The sequence below is a fragment of the Pipistrellus kuhlii genome, unplaced genomic scaffold (assembly GCF_014108245.1).
Source record: "Pipistrellus kuhlii isolate mPipKuh1 unplaced genomic scaffold, mPipKuh1.p scaffold_m20_p_2, whole genome shotgun sequence".
Taxonomy (NCBI): domain Eukaryota; kingdom Metazoa; phylum Chordata; class Mammalia; order Chiroptera; family Vespertilionidae; genus Pipistrellus; species Pipistrellus kuhlii.
Window position 1 is genome coordinate 51538102 of NW_023425515.1, and position 22252 is coordinate 51560353.

A 22252-nucleotide genomic window follows, 5' to 3' on the forward strand; every position below is an offset into this window, starting at 1 on the left:
GTAAGATGATAAACTCTTTTTAGTGTTTCTCTGATGAAAATGTGAGGTTTCGTCTATAGAACTCTAATACAGTCCACAAAATACTTCACATTCATTTAACATCCACTTAAAAAACAGAGAACAGCTTGACTTTCTGAAAAGTTTTAATAAAGCAAGAAAATATAAAATTTAAATAAATTTAAATCAGCTGTTGAATTTAGCAGTGGCTAGAATCTGTATTTTATATTGGATGATTCTACTCATTCAATAAATATTTGTTGAGCATCTACTGTATGCCAGCTATCAGTGATAGAGTGGTAAGATAGACAGAATCTTTGGCTTTCAAGGAGCTTACAGTGTACCGAGGAAACCTGGGCAGTAAACAAATAACTAAGAAAAATATATATCTGATAGTGAAAAGGGCTGTACCCAGGATTAAAATAGAGGGATAGGATAGACATGGAGTGGATCCTTTAAATTTGTATGTCATGAAAAGCCTTCCTTTAGAATTTAACATTTAATCTGAGTTACAAGGAATAGCTAACTCTTTGATGAGCAATGAGAGAAAGAATTAAAAAAAAAAATCTTGTCTTAGTATTTACTACTAAGATGACTGCTTTCTCACTGTCATGAGCTTTTTAATGATAGATACTGACTTCACATTATTAATCACCTCATTTTTTACATGTAAAGATTGCCCTCCCGTAGTGTAACTTCTAGATAAATATGATTAACTTAGTAACATTACTACAATGTATACTATCTTTATCTTTGAATTAAAGTTAAAATTTCCTTACATTTGTTTTTTGTTTGCGATCCCAGGGTGGTGTTATTACTTCTGACATGATTGAAATGATATTTTCCAATAGCCCAGAACAGCAACTTTCAGCTACACAGAAATTCAGAAAACTGCTTTCAAAAGGTGAGTTCTGAATATCCTAAATAATAAAAGCCCAGAGACCTAACGGCGGAATGATCAGAACAACTGCTGGACCACTCGCTATGAAGTGCAGTGACCACCATGGGGCAGACAATCAATGCAGGAGCTGCCCCCTGGTGGTCAATGTGCTCCCACAGCGGGAGCAGCCACCAAAGGGCAGGTCCACTGCTGCTTGGCTGACCAGGTTGAGCTGTGCTCCCACAGCAGGTCGCTCCCCGTAGGCCATGCCCCCGATCAGTGCATGAATCCTGTCTACCAGTCCGCTGGTGTTACATATAATATTTATTTATAAAATATCACTTTCCCATAACCTATTGTTCACACCACAGATAACTTGCTTTGGAGTTTGTCTATCAACAGAATAAAAGGATGCATACAGAAATATGTATAACGCTGAGGCGTAGCTAACTTTTGGATTTCCTTGTTTATTTGTGTGATCTTATCAGGACCAGAAAGCAGCATTATTTTTATTTCTGAGCTATCTTAAAAAAGACCTTGAAGTGGTAAGAACAGTAGTTAATATTTTATATTAATTCATATTGAGAAACTCCACTCTTTTTTAAGAAAAATTTCAAAAATGTCAGTAATCATGGTACAGTAATGTTTCATTTTATTTGCAGCATTCTAAACTCCCTAGTACTTTTCTATATGAACTGTTTTCAAGTGAAGTCATGTGGATTGTTATTGTTATAATTTTTTTAAAAACTCTGTTGCTGAGTTTTGCTTTACCCCTGTTGCTATATTGCCAACTTTGGCTTAACGTTCTTTCTATATGTTGTTTTTGTAATCTAGCATATTAACTACTTAGTCTTTATTATAATATCAAATTTATTTGTTGTGTTTATCTGAATGCTTGGTAAAAATGTCAGGCAAAAAACATGCCATTAGAATTCTCTCCAAATTATCATTGAACCATTAATCAGCTCTTTCAGTAAAGTCATTGACTTGGCTAAGAATTTGTAGTAGTACTGTAATCCAGTTGCCATTTTTCTTGCATTGCTACATAAATCTCATAAAAAATTTTGTAAAATCTCTTGCTGAAATTATTATGCTGATTATTTAGGACATTTCCTATTTATTCATCCAAGTTTCTACTGACTTCATTTATAAGCTACTCTTGTTATAAATGAAAATGAGATTAAATTGGCAGTCATCCTTAGTGCATTCTTGCTCTGATTTCTACTTAACAACTTACCAGCTGCAAAATTAAGTTCTGCAAGCACACTCAGAATGTCCTAATCCCATTTCTTTCCATTTTCAAACTGATGACAAGTGCCAGGAAGCAAGATCTCAAATGCTCCCCTGATCCAGTTTCTTAAGATAGCTTATCTATCTGTCTGTCTGTCTATCTATCTATCTATAAAAGGTTAATATGCAAAGTGTCCCCCTGAGAGTTTAATCACTCGCTGTAAGGTGCGCTGACCACCAGGGCATGGTGCAGGAAGGCCCTGGCTAGCTGCCAGCAACTGGGGAAGGGAGGCCCCAATCGGCCCTGATTGCCAGCCAGGCTAGGGACCCTACCCATGTATGAATTTCGTGCACCAGGCCTCCAGTATTAAATGAAAAAGACGAATAATAAACCCATACACAAAGAAAGGACTAGAAGAAAATATACCAAAATAATAACAGTGGTTATCTTTGAATGGTTTTTCCTCTATTTTCTAAAATACTAGAGGTAGTAATTTTAATTTTTAAGAATTCTGCCTATCATTTTCATGTTAAGACTTACTTAATGTGAAATCTTTCAAGCTGCTGCAGTCTCAAAGTGACTGAACTCATTTTACATTGTTTTTCTTTTTGAGATTTCCAACGTGAAAGAGATGCTAAAATATAGGGAGGGAATTTTTATCTATAAAGTCTTTGCTTTGAAATCAAAGAATTAATTTTCTTCTTTCTTTTTATTTTATGGTGAGACAGAACCTAATCCTCCTATCGATGAAGTCATCAGCACACCAGGAGTAGTGGCCAGGTTTGTGGAATTCCTCAAACGAAAAGAGAATTGTACACTGCAGGTATGAGCCTTTACATTTCTTGCCTCTTATCTTCTCTGCAAATTTACATCTTGGTACTTATTTTAATCTATATGAAGGTTTTTTTTAATGATGTTTCCAACAACCACATTGTAAGTTTTTTTGATAGTTTTTTAACATCCAGGTCCTTGATTTAACTCTTTAGAATTTTTGTCATATTTTTGTCACGTAAAAGATAATTTTATGATGATTGTGGATAATATTTATCCAATAGGGAATTGTTTGTCATAGAGGAGCTATTATAGATAGAACGTAAGTGTGGGCTATGTAAAATTTGGTTTTGAAGGGTTTTTAGCTTATACTTGTTAGCTTTCTCACTAATCCCCAAATCTGGTCCTAATTAGTCCTTCCCTCCCTATTTCCAAAGAACTGACAAGGAGATAGCCTTGGCAGGCATCTACGTGCTTTTTGCTGTGTTAATTTAGTCTATCAATACTGTGTTATCTTAGAATTCTAAGAGGAAATTCTACAAATTCTGGATTGGATAATTTTCACAGTAAAAAGATCTACTGCCAACTGACTCATCCTGGGAATTGTTTATAAATTTTAAAATATTATTTTGTGAGTGACAGCAGAGCAATGGGGGTATGAGAGAGCCCCTGTCCTCTTCCCTTGAAGTTGACCAACTATAATTCAACAAAAAAATCCCTGCTCAACATAGACACATGCTGGAGAGACATGCACATTGGAACATCTAAACGTTAACAACCAGGAATAAATGGGAGAGGAGAAGGGAGGAAAGTGCAGACAGCCCTTAGACAGCCTTGCACTGAGGAGCTTATAGTTTGGCTGGCCAGGAGAAGGGAGAAAGCCTGTGGTAGCAGACGTTTCCTTCAGCCGGAGGAACAGAGAGCTTCGGGGGGTAGAGAGTCAGCCCAGCAGGCCTAGTGGCAGGGGAATTAATAGTGTCTGAATTAGCAGATACCTGACAGGGTTCTGCCATGCAGCTTCCACGTTCAGGCTGATGGTGTTTCATACAAAGAAATGAACCACACAGCCCTCTTGTATTTGGACTTCCAAAGCTCAATACCCATTGCCTTTGGAGTTGGGTCCAGGAGCATATTACGTATAAACCAAGAGCTATTGCAGTGGAACCACTGTCTCCTGACTGATCTCCAGAAGGGGTACTTGGGGCAGGACCCATGGAGGTCAGGAATCGCCTTTACGGTGAGAGTAAAACAAACCCCCAAGATGCTCAGCTGTACTCTTTTATGGAAGCCATGAAGGTTCAACACTGGGAGATCACAAAAGTAAACAATCTTGCAATTCAGTGCCATCTACTGGAAAATAGTAGAAAGGACTCTTTAGAGATAAATACTACATACTAATAGGCAAAAGAGTACATCAAATACCATGAATAACCACAGTAATGAGGATAACCGGAAAGAAAATGAAAACTCTCCAGAAAGAAAGGTTGAACACTTGGAAATCTATACTAATAAAAGGGTAATATGCTAATTAGACCGGATTTCTTCCAGACGAACTTCTGGATGTTCTTCTTGACAAAGCAGGGCCCAGGTAAAGCCGCCTGAGGTCCCGCGCACCTGCGGCTGGCCTGGGTGCAGTCAGCATGGGTCCCGGGTGTGGGGGCTGAGACAGAGGTGTTTAGGAACAATCAGGCTGGCAGGGGAGCAGTTAGGGGCTATCAGGCCGACAGGGGAGAAGTTAGGGGAGATCAGGTAGGCAGACAGAAGGGTTAGGGGCAATCAGGCACCAGGCAGGCGAGATGTTAGAAGCCAATGGTCCCGGATTGTGAGAGGGATTAGGCCTAAACAGATAGTTGGACCCTCTGATTGGACAGGGTGCAGGCTAGACTGAGTGATCCCCCTCCCCCCTACTGCACGAATTTTGTGCATTGGTCCTCTAGTATATGATATAAATGACAAGATATTTCAAGATTGCAGTTCTGAAAATACTAACAAGCTGCAAGAGAATATAGACAGGTAACTCAGTGCACTCAGAAAACGAATGAATAAAACAAGTATTTTACCTAAGTGATTAGAACTTTGAAAAAAGAACCAATCAGAAATCCTGAAAATGAAGCATGATGTTAAGGAGATCAAGAGTGAACTACTGCCGAAACCAGTTTGGCTCAGTGGATAGAGTGTCGGTCTGTGGACTGAAAGGTCCCAGGTTCGATTCTGGTTAGGGGCATGTACATTGGTTGTGGGCTCATCCCCGGTGAGGGTGTGCAAGAGGCAGCTGGTCAATGTTTCTCTCTCATCGATGTTTCTAGCTCTCTATCTCTCTCCCTTCCTCTCTGTAAAACAAAAATCAATAAAGTATATTAAAAAAAAAAAAAAAAAAAAAAAAAAGAGAACTACTGCCCCATCTGGTTTGCTCAATGGATAGAGCGTCAGCCCACTGACTGAAGAGTCCCAGGTTTGATTCCAGTAAAGGGTAAATAGCTTGGTTGCAGGTGCGATTCCTGGCTCCACTTGGGGCACATGCAGGAGGCAACCAGTGTCTCCCTCACCTAGATGTTTCTCTCTCTGTGTCTCTCCCTCTCCTTCCACTCTCTCTGAAAATCAATGGAAAAATATCCGTGGATGAAGATTTTAAAAAAAAGTGAACTAGTTAGCGTAGAAAACAGAGCCAACCAGATGGAGCAAAGAATTAGTGATATCTAAGACAGGAATCTAGAAACCACTAAGAGGGGAAAAGAGAGATCTGAGCATAAAGAAAAATGAAAGCTCTACAAGAACTATCTGACTTCATCAGAAAAAGCAATATTAGAATTATTAGAGACCCAGTGCATGAAATTTGTGCCGCTAGGTCTGGCCTGTGATCAGTGCCGATCAGATTCCCCGCCTTCCCATCTCCTTCTTCCCTTGCTCCCTCAGCATCCCACTGCCATTGCTGATCACCCACCATGTTTAGCGCCATCCTGTTGGTCAGCACATGTCATAGCAAGCGGTTGAACTCCCGAGGGGACAATTTACATATTAGCCTTTTATTATATAAGATAGGCATTCCAGAGAAGGAGGAGGGGGAGCATGGAATGGAAAGTCTATTTAAACAAATAGTGTGTGAGAACTTCCCAAATCTCTTGGAAGAAGTAGATTTTGAATCCCAGAAGAAACAGAACACTTAGTTACCTCAGTCCAAAGAGGCCCTCTCCAAAGCACTTCGTATTCAAGTTATCAAAAATTAATGACATATCATTAAAGTGTCCATACTACCCAAGGCAATCCATAGACTCAGTGCAATCCCTATTAAAATACCAATGAAATATTTCACAGAGCTAGAACAAATACTCCAAATATTTGTATGGAATCAAAAAAGACCCTGAATAGCTGCAGCAATTTTGAGAGAGAAAAAGTTGTAGGAATCACAATACCAGATTTCAAGTTATACTACAAAGCCACTATAATCAAAACAGCCAGTTACTGGCACAAGAACATGCGTATAGATGAATGGAATAGATCAGAAATTGACCCAAGCCATTACGCTCAATTAGTATTTGACAAATGAGGCAAGAGCATACAATAGAGTCAAGAGTCTCTTTAAGAAATGATGTTGGGAAAATTGGACAGATATATACAAAAAAACGAAACTAGACCACCAACTTACACCATACACAAGAATAAACTCAAATGGAGGAGAAACCATGATGGCGGCATAGGGCAGACACCCGAATGCAGCCTACCACAACAAATTTGAATTTAGAACTGAAAAACAGGGGAGGCATTGCCCTGAAGCGCCAGACGGCTGGCTGAGAGGAGGCTCTGCCATCTGGGAAGGAGAGAGAAGGCACGCTGAACCTCAGGAACTGTGAAAGTACGGAGAACTGTGTGTGCGAAAAGGCGCTGGCTTAATCCCGGTGCAGAGAGGAAGGGCCGGACCGAGATTGCTGCTGGCTTACTCCCTGCACGCAGAGAGGGCGGGCCGGGCTGAGTTCGCTACGGGCTTACTCCTGGCGCGGAGAGGGCGAACAGCTAACGCAGCTGGCTTTCTTGTCCGAGAGGAAAACAGAATCAGCCTATTGCTCTGATAAATGGCCCCAGACAGGGAGAGGCCAGACTGTCAGGCAGTGGGCAGAGATCTCTTGGAGGTGTGTGAAGCCAGAGGCCATTACTGCGGGACTTGGGGAGGAGCCGAAGGGAAAACAAAGTTTGTCTGCACCAACCCGAGACTCCGCCCTACCTGTGGCTGAGCACAGAAGCTCTCTCAGAGGCTGGCTTTCTCTAAGGAGGGACTTGCAGGAATCCAAAGCTTGTCTGCGCCTTTACCAAAGAGGTGCGTGTGCGCCTGCAACCAATCTTCTAAAACTCTCCACGAACAGGACTTTTCTAAGGCGAGACTGACAGGGAACCAAAGATTGTCTGCGCCACCCCGAGACCCCGCCCTATTCAAGCAGAGTACGGAAACCCTCCTAGTTGAGACACTGCTGATCCTCACAGCCAATTGGCTTGGAGATCAACGCTTCCCAGTGATACCAACAATAAGCAAGGCTTAATAACAAGACTGCACACACAGCCCACAAAGGGCTACACCAAGACTGTCCACCGCAGGTACTGGGAAGGCTGTGCTACTGGGCTCTACCAGAACACCTAGCACATAAAGCTATTCCATCAAATCAGGGAAACAACTAAAATGCAGACAAGAAGAAGGACACAAAGGAAGGAGATGGAGGAAAAGAAAAGATTGGACATTGAGTTCAAAACTACAGTTATAAGGTTATTCAACAATATCCTAAAAAAGGCCGATAAAATAAATGAGACCTATGAGGATATGAAAAGGGAGCAACTAGAAATAATAAGGGATCAACAAGAAATGAAGAAAACATTGTCTGAAATAAAAAATATTATACAAAGTCCTAAAAACAGACTGGAAGATCGCAAGAATCAAGACAAAGATTTAGAACACGAAGAGCCAGAGGACACTCCTCTGCAGAAGGGAGAAGATAAGAGAATCCAGAAAGTTGAAGATAGTGTAAGAAACCTCTGGGACAATTTCAAGCGAACCAACATCAGAATTATGGGGATTCCAGAAGAGAGAGCACAAGATACCGAAAGAATACTGAAAGAAATAGTGACAGAAAACTTCCCCCACCTGGGGAAAGAAATAGATTTATAAGTCCAGGAAGCCCACAGAACCCCAAACAAAAGGATCCAAGGAGGATCACACCAAGATACATCATAATTAAAATTCCAAGAGCAAAAGACAAAGAGAGAATATTAAAAGAAGCAAGAGAAAGGCAGGTAGTGACCTATAAAGGAGCACCCATAAGATTGTCAGCTGATTTCTCAACAGAAACCATGCAGGCCAGACGGGAATGGCAAGAAATATTCAAGGTGATGAATAACAAGAACCTACAGCCAAAAATAATCTACCCAGCAAAGCTATCACTCAGAATCAAAGGACAGATAAAGAGCTTCACAAATAAAAAAAAGCTAAAAGAGTTCATCACCACCAAACCAGAATTATATGAATTGCTGAAGGAGGTTATTTAGGAAGAGGAAGAAGATAAAGATAAAAATTATGATCAACAAATACGTAGCTATCAACAAGTGAATCTAAAAACCAAGGGAATTTAAAAATCTGATGAACAATATTAACTGGTGAATATAATAGAATCAGAGGTATGGAAAGGGAATGGACTGACGATTCTCAGGGAAAAGGGGAGTGGGGGTGTGGGTAGAGACTGAACAAAAACTGTTCACCTATGGATGAGGACAATGGGGGATGGGGAAAGTACAGAGGGTGGGGTGGGAACCTGGTGAAGGGGAGCAATTGAGGGGGGGAAGAGGATCACATTTGTAATAATCTGAACAATAAAGATTTATTTAAAAAAAAAAAGAATAAACTCAAATGGATAAAAGAACTTAAATTTTAAGTTGTGAAACCATAAAAATCCTAGAGGAAACCATAGGCAGCAAAACCTCAGACATTTCTTGTAGCTATGTTTCAGATACATCTCCTAAGGCAAAAGAAACTAATGAGAAAATAAACAAGTGGGACAAATCAAAATAAAAAGCTTCACAGAAAAAGAAATCATCAACAAAATGAAAAGAGAGCCCACTCTGGGAGATATTTGGCAATGATTTATCTCATAAAGGGTTAATATTCAAACTATATAATGAGCTCATACAACTTAACAAAAAGAAGACAATCCAATAAAAAAATGGGCAAAGGACCTAAATAGACACTTCTCCAAAGAGAATATACAGATGGCTAAGATACATATAAAAAAATACTAGAAGTCACTAATCATCTGAGAGATGCAAATCAAAACGATAATAAGGTATTATCTTACACCTGTCAGAAACGGCTACCATTAACAAATCAACAAATGACAAGTGCTGGCGAGGACGTGGAGAAAAGGGAACCCTAGTACACTGCTGGTGGGAATGCATACTGGTGCAACCATTATGGAAAATAGTATGGAGTTTCCTCAAAAAATTAAATATGCATTTGCCATTTGAACTAGTGATCCTACTTCTAGGAATATATCCTAAGAAACCCAAAGCACCAATCAGAAAGAATGTGTGCACCCTTGTGTTCATAGCAGCACAATTTACAATAGCTAAGATCTGGAGACAGCCCAAATGCCCATCAGTAGATGAGTAGATAAAAAAGCTGTGATACATTTATACCATGGAATACTATGCAGAAGTAAAAAAGAATCTCTTACCCTTTGAGACAGTATAAAGGGACCTGGAGAGTATCATGCTAAGTGAAATAAGCCAGTCAGAGAAGGACAGGTATCACATGATTGTACTTACAGGTGGAATCTAAGTAACAAACTGAAGAACAGAATGAATCCAGAGACATGGTAGCATGGAACAGTGCAAACCTCAGAGGGAAGGCGGGGTGGGTGGGAGGTAGTCAACCAAAGACCTCGAATGCATAATCCATGAACACAGATAATAAGGTGCTGAAGGCACTATCCACTGAGAAAAACTGGGTAGGGTATAACATCACTTCCCCCTTTCCCCCAAAGATTATTATTCAGATTCATTATCTTATTTTTTCCAAAGTATTTTCAAAGTTGCCCACACCAACATAAGCAAGCTTAAAGCACATGTGATGGGTTTAGTGATGAAAGAGCTGAAGACTCATGGGAGTGAGGACTATTCCCAGTTCATTGAGGACCTCAATCACAACTTTGTCAGCAGCAGAACCGGATAGAGGAGCAATATATGCCACACCACTCCTTTTAGGTCTGTCCACATTATCCCTGAAAAGAAAAAAGGCATCCTAGCTAACGGACACTTCACTAAGCTTGTCCACCCATTCCATCTTGGCTGTGGTCAGTAATTCAGGGACTTCTTCAAACAGCACCTTCCACTTTACCAAATCTTCATCCTTGCCCATGGTCCCATTAACATACAGATCAATGGTGTTGGAGATTTCTGCACTCTTCACTCCAGTTTTGAACTTCATTGAGAGCACTTGTGGGCGATGCCGAAGCCACCAGAAGTTCACCTTAGCTCCTGCCAGGCGTGTGCACTGGATCCAGATTGCTGTCCTGCTCCAATGCCAATCTCCTGCCTGTTCTTGGCATAGCACGGAGTTGAATTGATTGTACTTCCCAGCAATGGTGGCCATGATGAGGTCTTAGAGCACAAATTTCAGCAAATCTTTTTTCTTGGTAACAACATTGCTAAATAATGACCTATAGATGACACCATTATTTCTCTTTTGACTTAGACCAAAGAGAGTCCGAACTTCTGGATTGTAAGATTTTGGTCCCAACTGAAGAACACAATAGTTCCCATTTTTCTTTTTAGAAAGTATTTTCAAAGCTACTTCTTCATATCCTTGGGGCAGTAATACCATCAGATACCTCTCTGGAGATTTTGGCAGTAGGGATATCACATATAGGGATTCAGATAAGGCAACAAAGATACTAAATGAAGACATCTTATCAGCTGTTCTGGCTATGCATGTGAAGTCGCTAGGGTGTGAGGGTTATATACATGGGCATGCACACTTTGGCCTTATCTTCATTAAGGAGAACTCCAACAGCATCATCTGCTGGGTTGATATGCTTGAAAGAGGCAGCAGCTGGAAGGCCTAAGGCTTCTTTGAGTTCCTTCACCAGCTGCTAGGCATTCAAAGCATCACACAAGTTTGTAAATCCAGGAGCTCCATTTAAAATTGTGATGGCAAGGTTGGGCTGGAGGTTGATGAGAGTTCATTCCGAAACGCAAGGGCATCTGAGCTATTCCTTTGCTGTTTTCTGAAGTAATCTGAAATTTCTTCATCATATTGTGCCATGTGAGTGAAAGCCTTCAAGGCCAACTGGCATCTGGTCTCCAATGAGGTGTCTTTACTGTTGGAGCTCTGCATCTCCTGTGGACATGGCAGCATAGTCCTCCAGTTCACAGACTACTGTCACTCCAGCAGGGTTTTTAACTGCTGCTCAGCAGGGTTATTCCACTAATATCAGTTTACTCAATAAAATAGGGATAGAAGGAGAGTACCTCAACATAATAAAGGCCAGATATGATAAACCCTCAACATATATCATACTTAGAAGTGAAAAACTGAAAGCTTTTTTTTTTTTTTTTTTAATAATTTTTACTGATTTCAGAGAGGAAGAAAGAAGGAGAGAGAGATAGAAACACCCATGATGAGAGAGAATCATGGATTGGCCACCTCCTGCAAGTCTCCCATTGAGGATCAAGCCCACAACCTGGGCCTGTGCCCTTGACCGGAATTGAACCTGGGACTTTTCAGTTTGCAAGTTGACACTCTATCCACTAAGCCAAACTGGCTAGGGCTGAAAGCTTTTCTTAAGATGAGGAACAAAACAAGGATGTCCACTTTTCATGATTCCTACGCAACATAGTGCTGGAAGTCCTAGCCAGAGCAATAAGGCAAGAGAAAGAAATAAAAAGCATCAAAATAGGGAAGGAAGAAGTAAACCTCACTTTTTGTGGATGACATGATTCTGTATATAGAACACCCTAAAGACCACCAAAAATCTATTAAAAACAATAAACAAATATAATAATTGCAGGATACTAAGTCAGTGCAAAAATCCATTGCCTTCCTATATACTAACAACAGAACTTCAGAAAAAGAAATGCAAAAAATAAATCCTTTTGCAATTGCAACCAAAATAATAAAATACCTAGGAATAAGCTTAACAAAGAATGTAAAAGACCTAAATATGGAAAATTACAAAGCATTAGTAAAAGAGATTGGAAAAGACAACAAAATGAAAAACCTGTGTTCATGGATTAGGAAGAATCAACATAGTTAAAATGGCCATATTACCCAAAGCAATAATATACAGATTTAATGCAATACCCATCAAAATCTCAATGTCATTCTTTGAAAAGATAGAACGAGAAACTATTAGATTTTTATGGAACCATAAAAGACCGCAAATAGACAAGGCAATCCTGAGAAAAAAGAATAAAGCTGGAGGTATAATGCTAACTGACTTCATATTATACTACAAAGCTATGGTAATCAAAATAGCATGGTATTCGCAGAGAACAGATACACCAATCAATGAAACAAAATAGAGAGTTCAGCTATAAAATTACATGTAAATGGACAGATAATTTTCAACAAAGGAGCCAGAAACACAGAGTGGAACAAACATAGTCTCTTCAACAAATGGTGCTAGGAAAACTAGAAAGCCACATTTAAATGACTGAAACTGGATTACAGTTTGTCCCTGTGTACAAAAATTAATTCAAAATGAACCAAAGACTTAAATATAAGACCTGAAATAATAAGCTCCATAGGAGAAAATATAGGTACCAACTTTATGGGCCTTAGAGAGAACATTTTATGAACTTGACCCCAAAGGTAAGGGAAGTGAAGGCAAAAATAAATGAATGGGACTATATATCAAAAGCTTCTGCACAGCAGAATAACCAATAACAAAACAAAGAGGCAGCCAACCAGATGGGAGATATTTGCACACAGTGGCTCCAACGAAGGTTTAATTTCCAAAATATATAAAGAACTCATAAAACTCAATACCAAACAATCAACAAGTGGGCAGAGGACCTGAAAATACACCTCTCCCAAAAAGACATACAAACAGGCAATAGATGTAAGAAAAGTTTTCTATCTCCCTGGCAATTGGGGAAATACAGTGAAATACCACCTCTCATCTTTTAGTGTGACCAATATCAACAAGATAAGCAATGACGAACGTTGGAAAAGTCATGAGGGAAAGAAGAACCCTCATCCACTGCTGGTGGGAATGTAGACTGGTACAAACACTATGGGAAGCAGGCTGGCGATTCCTAAAAAAAAAAAAGAGAGAGAAAAGAGCTACTATAGGACCCAGCAATTTCCTGGGTATATACCCAGAAAAGTTGAAATCATGTATTTTCAAAGATATATGCACGTCTATGCTCATTGCAGCATTATTCACAGTGGACAAGATATGGAAACAACCCAAGTATCCTGCAATAGAGGACTAGATAAAGATGATGCGGTACATATACACAATGGAATATTACTCAGCCATAAGAAAGGATGAAATAGTGCCATTTGCAATAAAATGAATAGACCTTGAGAACACGATCTTGAGTGAAATAAATTGGTCAGAAAAAGCTAAGAACCACATGATTTCACTCATATGTGGGATATAAAACTGAAACTCATGAACACAACAGTACATTGGTTGCCAGAAGGTTGCCAGAGGGAAGAAAAAGGGGTCCTAATGTATGGTGACAGGAGATTTGACTTTGGATGTTGAGCACATGTTGCAATATGCATATCTTATAACATATACCAGAAACCTATATGATGTTGACTAATGTCACCCCAATATAATTTAAAAAAAACAACAACACAATTTTGCTCCTGAATAAAGTTGGACTTTTAGTAAGTTGGTCATTTTTCAGTAGCTAGACTTCCTTGGAGTAACAGCTGAATTAATTTCTCTATTCTTTAACAAATACCTGTGACACCTAAATTATCAAGTATTTGTAGGATCTAATATGAAGGGTTCTGACAACTATAATAATTGGTTAGGTACCAAGTAGATTACAAAAATGGGGTTATTTTTCCAAGTAAATGTTTGTCAACAACAAGTTAATCATAAAGATAACTTTGCCCCCTTGTTTGCTTTTGCCTTATCATAAGGCTATAGGGATTGGGACATTTTTGTAAATGACAACTCTGTCCTCAGGTTCCTTGCTGTCCAGAGCCTTATAGACTTGATGCTTTGTCTTGATATTTTCTTTCCTTTCCTCCCACTCCATTTTTCTCCCTCTTTTACTCTCTTTGTTGCGGTGATGCGTATCTTCCAGAGGAAAAACAAGAAATCCAGAAAAGGTAGAGTACTTCAGTGCCCCTTCAGTTTTTCTTCTCCAGTTTGACATTTATTAATCCCCAAATTCATTTGAATTAAGATTCTGTTTTGCTAGCTGCCTCCTGGATTATAATTCTGGTCCCCATCTAAGGCCAGGATCACCATCACCTGAGAAGTTATCAGGTTCAACTAGAAAGCAAGAAAAGAAAGACTTCTCAGAAAAAAAAGAAATCCAGACAACCAACACTGCCGAGAACAGAGCCTGAGCCCCTAAGCTATCTGCAGAGAGCACCAGAGGAGCCCAGTGAAGAGCCTTACTGCAGTTTATCATTTGAAAAGCTTTGTAGAAAGAGGGAGGTAGGGAAAATTATTTTGTTCATGTGAAAATATGTTTATCCTGTCTCTGACAACGAGAGTAGTTCCGAGTGCTGAATTTACTCCTCCATCTCGCAATTATTAATAGGGGATTGCAGTTTCTTAATGCACTAAAGATAAATGGCATAACCTAGGCCTAAAATGAAAAGTCAGAGAAATGGGTACTTCCTCATTTCTACATTCTCCAGTATTCTCTCAGACAGTGCCCTCTCCTGGCTAGCCTGTGTAAATTTTACATCATTTTTATTCTGTTATCCTAGAATTTTTATCCTTAAAATATCTATAGATGAATGCCTTCAGATATCTCTAATTTGCTTCTATCTAAATTCTCAGATTCCACCCCTTTGTAAACTAATAATTAGGCTGAAAGATTGAGAAATTACTATAAAACCATCTCATGATTTTAACTTTAGATGTCCAAACACTCTGAGAAATAACTTATCTTTTATCTGAAAGTCATCCCCAGCTTTTCTTCGGTGTACATTTAAGCACAACATGGTGTTCTTTCTCCAGTGTGACTAATGGGTAACCTTGACCCCTCTACCCCCAAAAACAGGAGGAACAAATATATTGAGGGAAATCTTAGGACCGGAGGCTTTGAGCTTAATAATTAGATGTGCTCTGGTAAACTTGGAGGGCACTCCTTCCTCTGTCTTCTTGGATACTCCTACCTGCTTGTTAGAAAGTTGGATAGTATGTCTTGGGAATGGGGCTTTTGCCATTTCACTTCCGGTAAGAGAATAATAACGTGGTCATAATAGCTAAACTCACTAATAAATCCTGTGGACAAACTTAATTTGTTCATTCCATAGATAAAGGACTGAATCCTAGTAAAGGGTCTCTTCACTTCCTTTCTGGCTTTCCTTATCTGGAAATCAGTAAGGTGACTCAAACTAGGGAGATAAAAACTCCTGCTTTGGGCAGTGCTATCTGGATACTCTCTTGCCATCAAACATGATAAACATGGGTGGAATCTAGGATTTAGAAAGCAGACAATACCATTTGGCTAAGGGTATCCTGAGTCCAGGCCCAGCATCTGTGTATTGTCCTTTGCAATGCTAAGAGGTTATATTCTCAAACTTTATAGAAGCTTATAAGAATTTTTAGAAATAAGTAAATTGCCTCCTAGCTCCCCTCATTAGACACATACTCGCCTTAGGGTCATAAATTTGAAGGAAAAAAAAACAACACAGTTTAGTTTCCCCATTTACTGTCTCTCATCCTTTCTAAAAGTTGAATGTGAATAAACTGCAGTAAGCTTCATCCTCCTACTTTTTTCCCCATCTTCATTGGTCCTTCTTCCTTTCTTGAAAGGTTGCTCAGATGACTCAGGCACTGTTCTCCACAGAGTTTTATATCTGGGTTTATTTTTCTGATGTGAGCCTTTCTTTTCACTTGCTCTCCAGGTGAGCCTGGCATTTGCTAGGAACCAGAATGGACCCAGCAAAGTGGCCAGCAACAGAGTCCTGATCCAAATGGAGAAAGGGAACCAGGCGTACCTCAACCTGGAGTGGGAAACTTGATAGGAGGTCAGAAGTATTTCAGCTTTGGACTTTCATTTTCCTTATTTAAGGAACTGAGCACCAGAAGGTAGAGATCAGGGAAGAGAGAAAATATCAAAACTTCAGTGTACCCTTCAGATTTCAGTTGTAGCCTTATTTAGCAGGTTCTGGATAGTGAAAAATAATGGAATTACAATTTATAAGCAATTACAGCTGCATGACAGGTTGTTTCCTTATATGGTACCATTATTGCAATACTAAGAATATAGTAGTTTACAACGACAAATAGGAAGGAAAGTAACTATTTTGGCAGCCATTTATTACTTTAGGTAATACTATTAGATTTTTTGTTTTTCATTTCTTCATGTTACTGATTTGTTTTTGAATCACATGGTTACTTAAATTAATTTTCCTTGACATTTCTATCATAATTTTATGCCATTGTTTGTGCTGTCAACTCTGGGCTATCCCATTTTACAACTATCTTTCATGTTAAATTCTAATCAGGGACCCAGCGCCAAAACATTAACCTAAAAAGTGCTGAATCCAGTGAAAAATAAAAGTTTATAACATACTTAATACATGGATATAGCAAATTGCACAAATAGCTTAATTAGCACCCGGTGTGGTGTGTATGTTTGTATGTTTTAATGCTTTATTAATGCATGAGTATGATTAAGTTTTAGTGGCTTTCTGGTTATTAGTTATTTGTCTTTTTTTGGCCTAGTAATGGCAGAACTGATTTCAGATTTTCATTCTTACCAAGGGAGACCTTGGATCTTTGTGCTCAGAAGTTGTCATCATTATGTTCCTAGTAATAAACATGACTCTGGTACATTCTTCTTTTGCTGAGATGTCCTAATTTCTAATTTTCATCCATTCATGTTTAGGCTATTTTTCACTTAATCCATGTTTTCCTAATCATTGCCACTCTTTTTATTTTGCTTCTTTAATTTATTCATGTAAATAGCATCTGGAATTCTCTCTCATTTTCTGTGAGACTTTTGGTCATCAGACAAATAGCAGTTTGGACTCTGGCAGCAATTATTATTCTAATTTCGTCTCATTGATACTCTTTAATATATTCTTTATATACTCAGATTATTGTTACCACTTCTTTTGCAATAAAATCAACACCACATTCTTTTCACTTAGATATTAATTGCTTTATATGCTGATCTTACTCATTATTTACAGATTGCTTTGCCTCACAGTTTTCAAATTTTTTTTGTGTGTGTGATCTCTACATAAATGACAACTCTTTGTTGAGCTTTAAGCCTGCCTTTTAGTAGGAAAGTTTGCTTTATATTCACATTATACATGTCAGTTTTAGTAATTAGTTTCCCTAGTAAGCAAAAGAAACTACATTTTAGGTGAACTGTGTTTTCAGTTTAATATCCAGTAAATAATCTGATATATTTGACATTTCTGACCCTAGATACCAAAACTACAGTTGAAATAATCTTGTCAGTGTTACAGGTGTACTTCAGAGATAAAACTGAAAGAGGAAGCCAGAGAGGCTGGCTATAAGTGTAGTAGAATAGGAGACTAAAGTATAGTTCTCTTTGGCTGTGTAACAATCATTAGATTGTTGGATCTTTTTTAATAGTTTCCTTATTCATAAACTAGAGAAGTGCCAGACTTCTCTGGGTTGCTGTGAGAAACATCTGAGAGTATGTTATATAAATGTAAAGTTTCAATTTAGACAGATTGAAATGGGTTTGAGCATTGGTTTCAGTAGTGATTTAATTATAGGGGGTTATTTGATGTGTTTGGTTTTCTTAATCCTCACCTGAGGATTTAAAAAGATATATGTATTGTTACTGGTTTCAGAGATGAAGGAAAAGGGAAAGAGAGATAAAAACATCAATGATGAGAGAGAGTCATTGGTCAGCTGCCTCCTGCAAACCTCACGCTGGGGATCAAGCCTGCAATCTGGGCATGTGCACTGACTGGGAACTGAACAGAGAACTCCTGGTTCATAGGTTGATGCTCAACCAATGAGCCATACCAGCTGAGTCCAAGAATATTTTTATTTATTTTTTAGAGAGAGAAGAGAAACATCGATGTATCAGAGAAACATCAATCTGTTGCCTTCCTTATGTGCCCGGAGCAGGAATTGAACTGCAATCTTTTTGGTGTATAAGATGACACTCAGCCAACTGAGCTACCTGACTGGCTAGGCTGATGGGTTTTGTGATGATTCAGGGTTTGAAAGGATGCTCCTATTCTGGTACTGATTGCTCTTGTAATATCAGTGTCCACTATAGCTACCAAGCCACTTTATCTCACTTGTGCATGTCACATTTATAGGTTTCTTTGAACATCCTCTTTAAACATCTTCTGCTATGAATTTGCTATCATTCATATGTGGCTTTAAACTGTGCTAATCAGATTTCTTCCATCTTCTCACCCCTTATGATTGATGTGTGTTGTTGTTTTTTTAATGACAACTGCCTTTCAGTCTACCTCAAAGCTTAGAATAGTCATAGCTCCTTTTTCAAAATATATTTTTTATTGATTTCAGAGAAGAAGGGAGAGGGAGAGAGAGTGAAATGTCATTGATGAGAGAGAATCATTGATCCGCTACCTCCTGCATGCCTCACAAATCTAGGCATGTGCCCTTGATGGGAATCAAACCAAGGACCCTTTAGTCCACAGGCCAATGCTCTATCCACTGAGTTAAATCATCTAGGGCCGTGGTCGGCAAACTGTGGCTCACGAGCCATATTCAGCTCTTTGGCCCCTTGATGTGGCTCTTCCACAAAATACCACAGCTTGGGCCTGTCTATTTTGAAGAAGTGGTGTCAGAAGAAGTTTAAGTTTAAAAATTTGGCTCTCAAAAGAAATTCCAGCCGAAACCGGTTTGCCTCAATGGATAGAGCGTTGGCTTGGGGACTGAAGGGTCCTGGGTTCGATTCCGGTCAAGAGCATGTACCTTGGTTGCGGGCATATCCCCAGTGGGGGGTGTGCAAGAGGCAGCTGATTGATGACTCTCTCTCATTGATGTTTCTAACTCTCTCCCTTCCTCTCTGTACAAAATCAATAAAATATATATTAAAAAAATTTTTTTTAAATAAAAACAAGTGCACATAGTCTCTTGAGCTGGACTTGACTCTTAAAAAAAAGAAAAAAAAAGAAAGAAAGAAATTTCAGTCATTGTACTGTTGATATTTGGCTTTGTTGATTAATGAGTTTGCCGACCACTGGGCTAGGGCATACCATTGAATCTTTTTCTGCATATGATCTTTGTTAAAGGATGATTAAAAGACAAAACAGAAGAAGGAATAAAAAACTAAGAACTCAACTATAATAGAATTGTAAGAATTCATTTTTTGGATTTTAATAGTTAATTCCTAGATTTATAATAGGCTCAGGTCAAGTTACTATAGAAGGGGTAAGATTAGTAATATGCAGTAATTTTCATTGACCACAATTTTCTTCAGAATCTTTGTTTACCAGTTTATTAACCTTTAAGAATGTTTTTTTTTATTTTTTATTTTTTTATTTCAGAGAGGAAAGGAGGAGAGAGAGAGAGAGAGAAATGTCAGTGATGAGAGAGAATCATTGGTTGGCTGCCTCCTGCATGCCCCCTACGAGGGATCAAGCCCACAACCTGGGTATGTGCCCTTGACCGGAACTGAACCCAGGACCCTTCAATCCATAGGTTGGCACTCTATCCCCTGAGCAAAACGGCTAAGGCTAAGATTGTTCTTTTTAATTTTACCTCTGTGCCTTGGTGTGGAGCCTTCTCATTTATTGGAAGCTCCTATGCTCTGAAGTTCCCATTTCTATCAATTATATGTCTGTTAACTTATTTTGCCCTACTTACTATTTAAAGCAGCGGTTGCCAACCGGTGGTTCGTAGATCACTGGTAGTCTGTGAGGTCCAAAAGGTTGGCGACTGCTGGTTTAAGGAAACCTTTGGAGCAGCGGTTGCCAACTGGTGGCCTGTGGACCACTGGTGGTCAATGAGGTCTAAAAGGTTAGCGACCGCTGATTTAAAACATCTTTTGCCTTTTTCATTCTACCTGTTTTTTCTTCCCATCTTTGTTCCCTAATCACCCTGATGTCTCTGCATAGGTAACAAGTATTTGCAGTTACTGGTGACTCCTTCCAGAGATACTCTGTACAATAAGTAAATTAATGTATACATTCCCTCTTAACCCTTTTAGAAAATATATTATGATATATTAATGTATGCTGTTTTTCATTTTTTTAAAAAATTCATAATTTGGGAGATTATTCTATGTTAGCATATGAAGCACTCCCTCATTTTTTTTTATGGTCTCTTGTCAGCTCTGCTTTGATCTGAAATTTTAGACTCCCAAATAGTCCTCTGGGTGCTGAGGTATTTCTTCTGGGAATTCTTTTTAAAATTAATATAGCATTTACCTGATAGGTTATATATACAAATCATCTCAGATTTTTTTCTTCATGTACAGAAAACCTAATTGTTATAATTAAACATGCTGTTAAAATCTTAATAATATAATGAAATTATTTTTATCTTTATAGTTTGAATCAGCTTGGGTATTGACAAATATTGCTTCAGGAAATTCTCATCAGACCCGGATTGTAATTCAGGCAGGAGCTGTGCCTATCTTCATAGAGTTGCTCAGCTCAGAGTTTGAAGATGTCCAGGAGCAGGTAAAAAAATGAAACAGATAAAAAGAAGCAGGTGAAAGAATACAATTTTCTTACATTTAGGGCCTCAATTTTACCATTTGGCCATGATATTCTATGGTTCATTACAGGGAACATTCTAGAAATCTAAATTTACCAAAGTAAAAATTTTATAGCAAATATAGGTAGAATTTCTTCTAGAAACAAAACCACTTTTCCTTCCAATCCTGAATTTCTTTAAGCCCTATAGATATAGATATACTTTTTAGATTACTAATTGAGCTTTTTTTTATAGAAATCTAGTGTTGATTGAAATAACAGATCTTTGCCATTTTTGTGCACAAAAGACTTAAGAAACATGAATTTTTTTTATTACTGCCAACTTTATCAAAATTCACAAATACAAAAAGCTAAATGGTAATAATTTTCTTCTGCAGCTTTATTGATGTATAATTGACTTATAATAAACTGTATATATATATATAAATTAATAAGTTTTGACATATATGTACCCATGAAACCATTATGATAATCAAGAAAGTTGATATATCCATCACCTGTCCAAAAGTTTTGTGTTTTTTTATTGTTCTTAAATTTTGGTTTACTGTTTTCTTTTGCAAGCAAGCTTAAAATACATTTTTAACCAGCTGAGTAAGCCATAGGCATCCCTGCTCTATACCAAGAGCTGTGTGGAATGTTACTTAGGGGTGGGTTCCCGAAGGTAAAGAATACGTTTAAGAACTGTTTCCCCTCTTTATGAAGTTTACTACCTTGCGTGTAAACTTTATATTATTATTGATCTTCTTTCCCCAATCCTACAACTATCTGACTTCTTGATGAGTGAGCTTAGGGATGTTAGTGATGTCCATGTATAATATGTTGATTAACTACAGTGTAATTTTGTAGAGTTATTGTGATTTGTTAACTTCTTTAAAAAGAATTATAAGAGAATAAAAATATACCAACTTTCATTAATGAATGATTTTTCACAGGCAGTCTGGGCTCTTGGCAACATTGCTGGAGATAGTACCATGTGCAGGGACTATGTTTTAGACTGCAACATTCTTCCCCCTCTTTTGCAGTAAGTTTCTTTTTCCTTTTTAAGTAATAAAAATATGGGATATTCTTCAGAAAGCTAATACATCTTTGAAAATCATTTTGGATTTTTCTGTTATTTTTATTGTTGTTTTAGACATTTTCTTAATGACTTATTCAGATAATTTCTTCAGGCATCTGAAGAAATTCCAGCCCCAAAATTCTGAATGGTTTGGTTAGAATTAAGCTATTGCTTTGGAGAAAATGGGTTAGTATTTATATTATGCCATCACAGAATTAATGTTCATTATATTGTTTACCATTGTGTCATCATACTTGTAGGTTATTTTCAAAGCAAAACCGCCTGACTATGACCCGGAATGCTGTGTGGGCTTTGTCTAATCTCTGTAGAGGGAAAAGTCCACCTCCAGAATTTGCAAAGGTAAGGATTATACTTGTAGGAAATTGGCAGAAAAATTACAATTAAAAAAGTGAGCAACCAATATTAATATGAGAGGAAAAAAGTAAT

At 38.3% G+C, this 22252-nt stretch overlaps 1 protein-coding gene across 3 annotated transcripts in view; it reads left to right on the top strand.

The window, feature by feature from the left end:
* The window catches only part of KPNA1 (karyopherin subunit alpha 1), a 72535-nt gene that overhangs the window by 28712 nt on the left and 21571 nt on the right, over nucleotides 1-22252 (top strand). For 2 of the 3 annotated variants that reach the window (XM_036447622.2, XM_036447624.2), the window contains exons 4-10: nucleotides 802-901; nucleotides 2837-2931; nucleotides 14184-14208; nucleotides 14337-14542; nucleotides 20581-20712; nucleotides 21681-21769; nucleotides 22066-22165. In XM_036447622.2, the coding sequence (XP_036303515.1) occupies nucleotides 802-901; nucleotides 2837-2931; nucleotides 14184-14208; nucleotides 14337-14542; nucleotides 20581-20712; nucleotides 21681-21769; nucleotides 22066-22165 (747 nt within the window). The remainder of the gene's footprint in view (nucleotides 1-801; nucleotides 902-2836; nucleotides 2932-14183; nucleotides 14209-14336; nucleotides 14543-20580; nucleotides 20713-21680; nucleotides 21770-22065; nucleotides 22166-22252) is intronic. The other variant, XM_036447623.2, reaches the window with a different exon arrangement.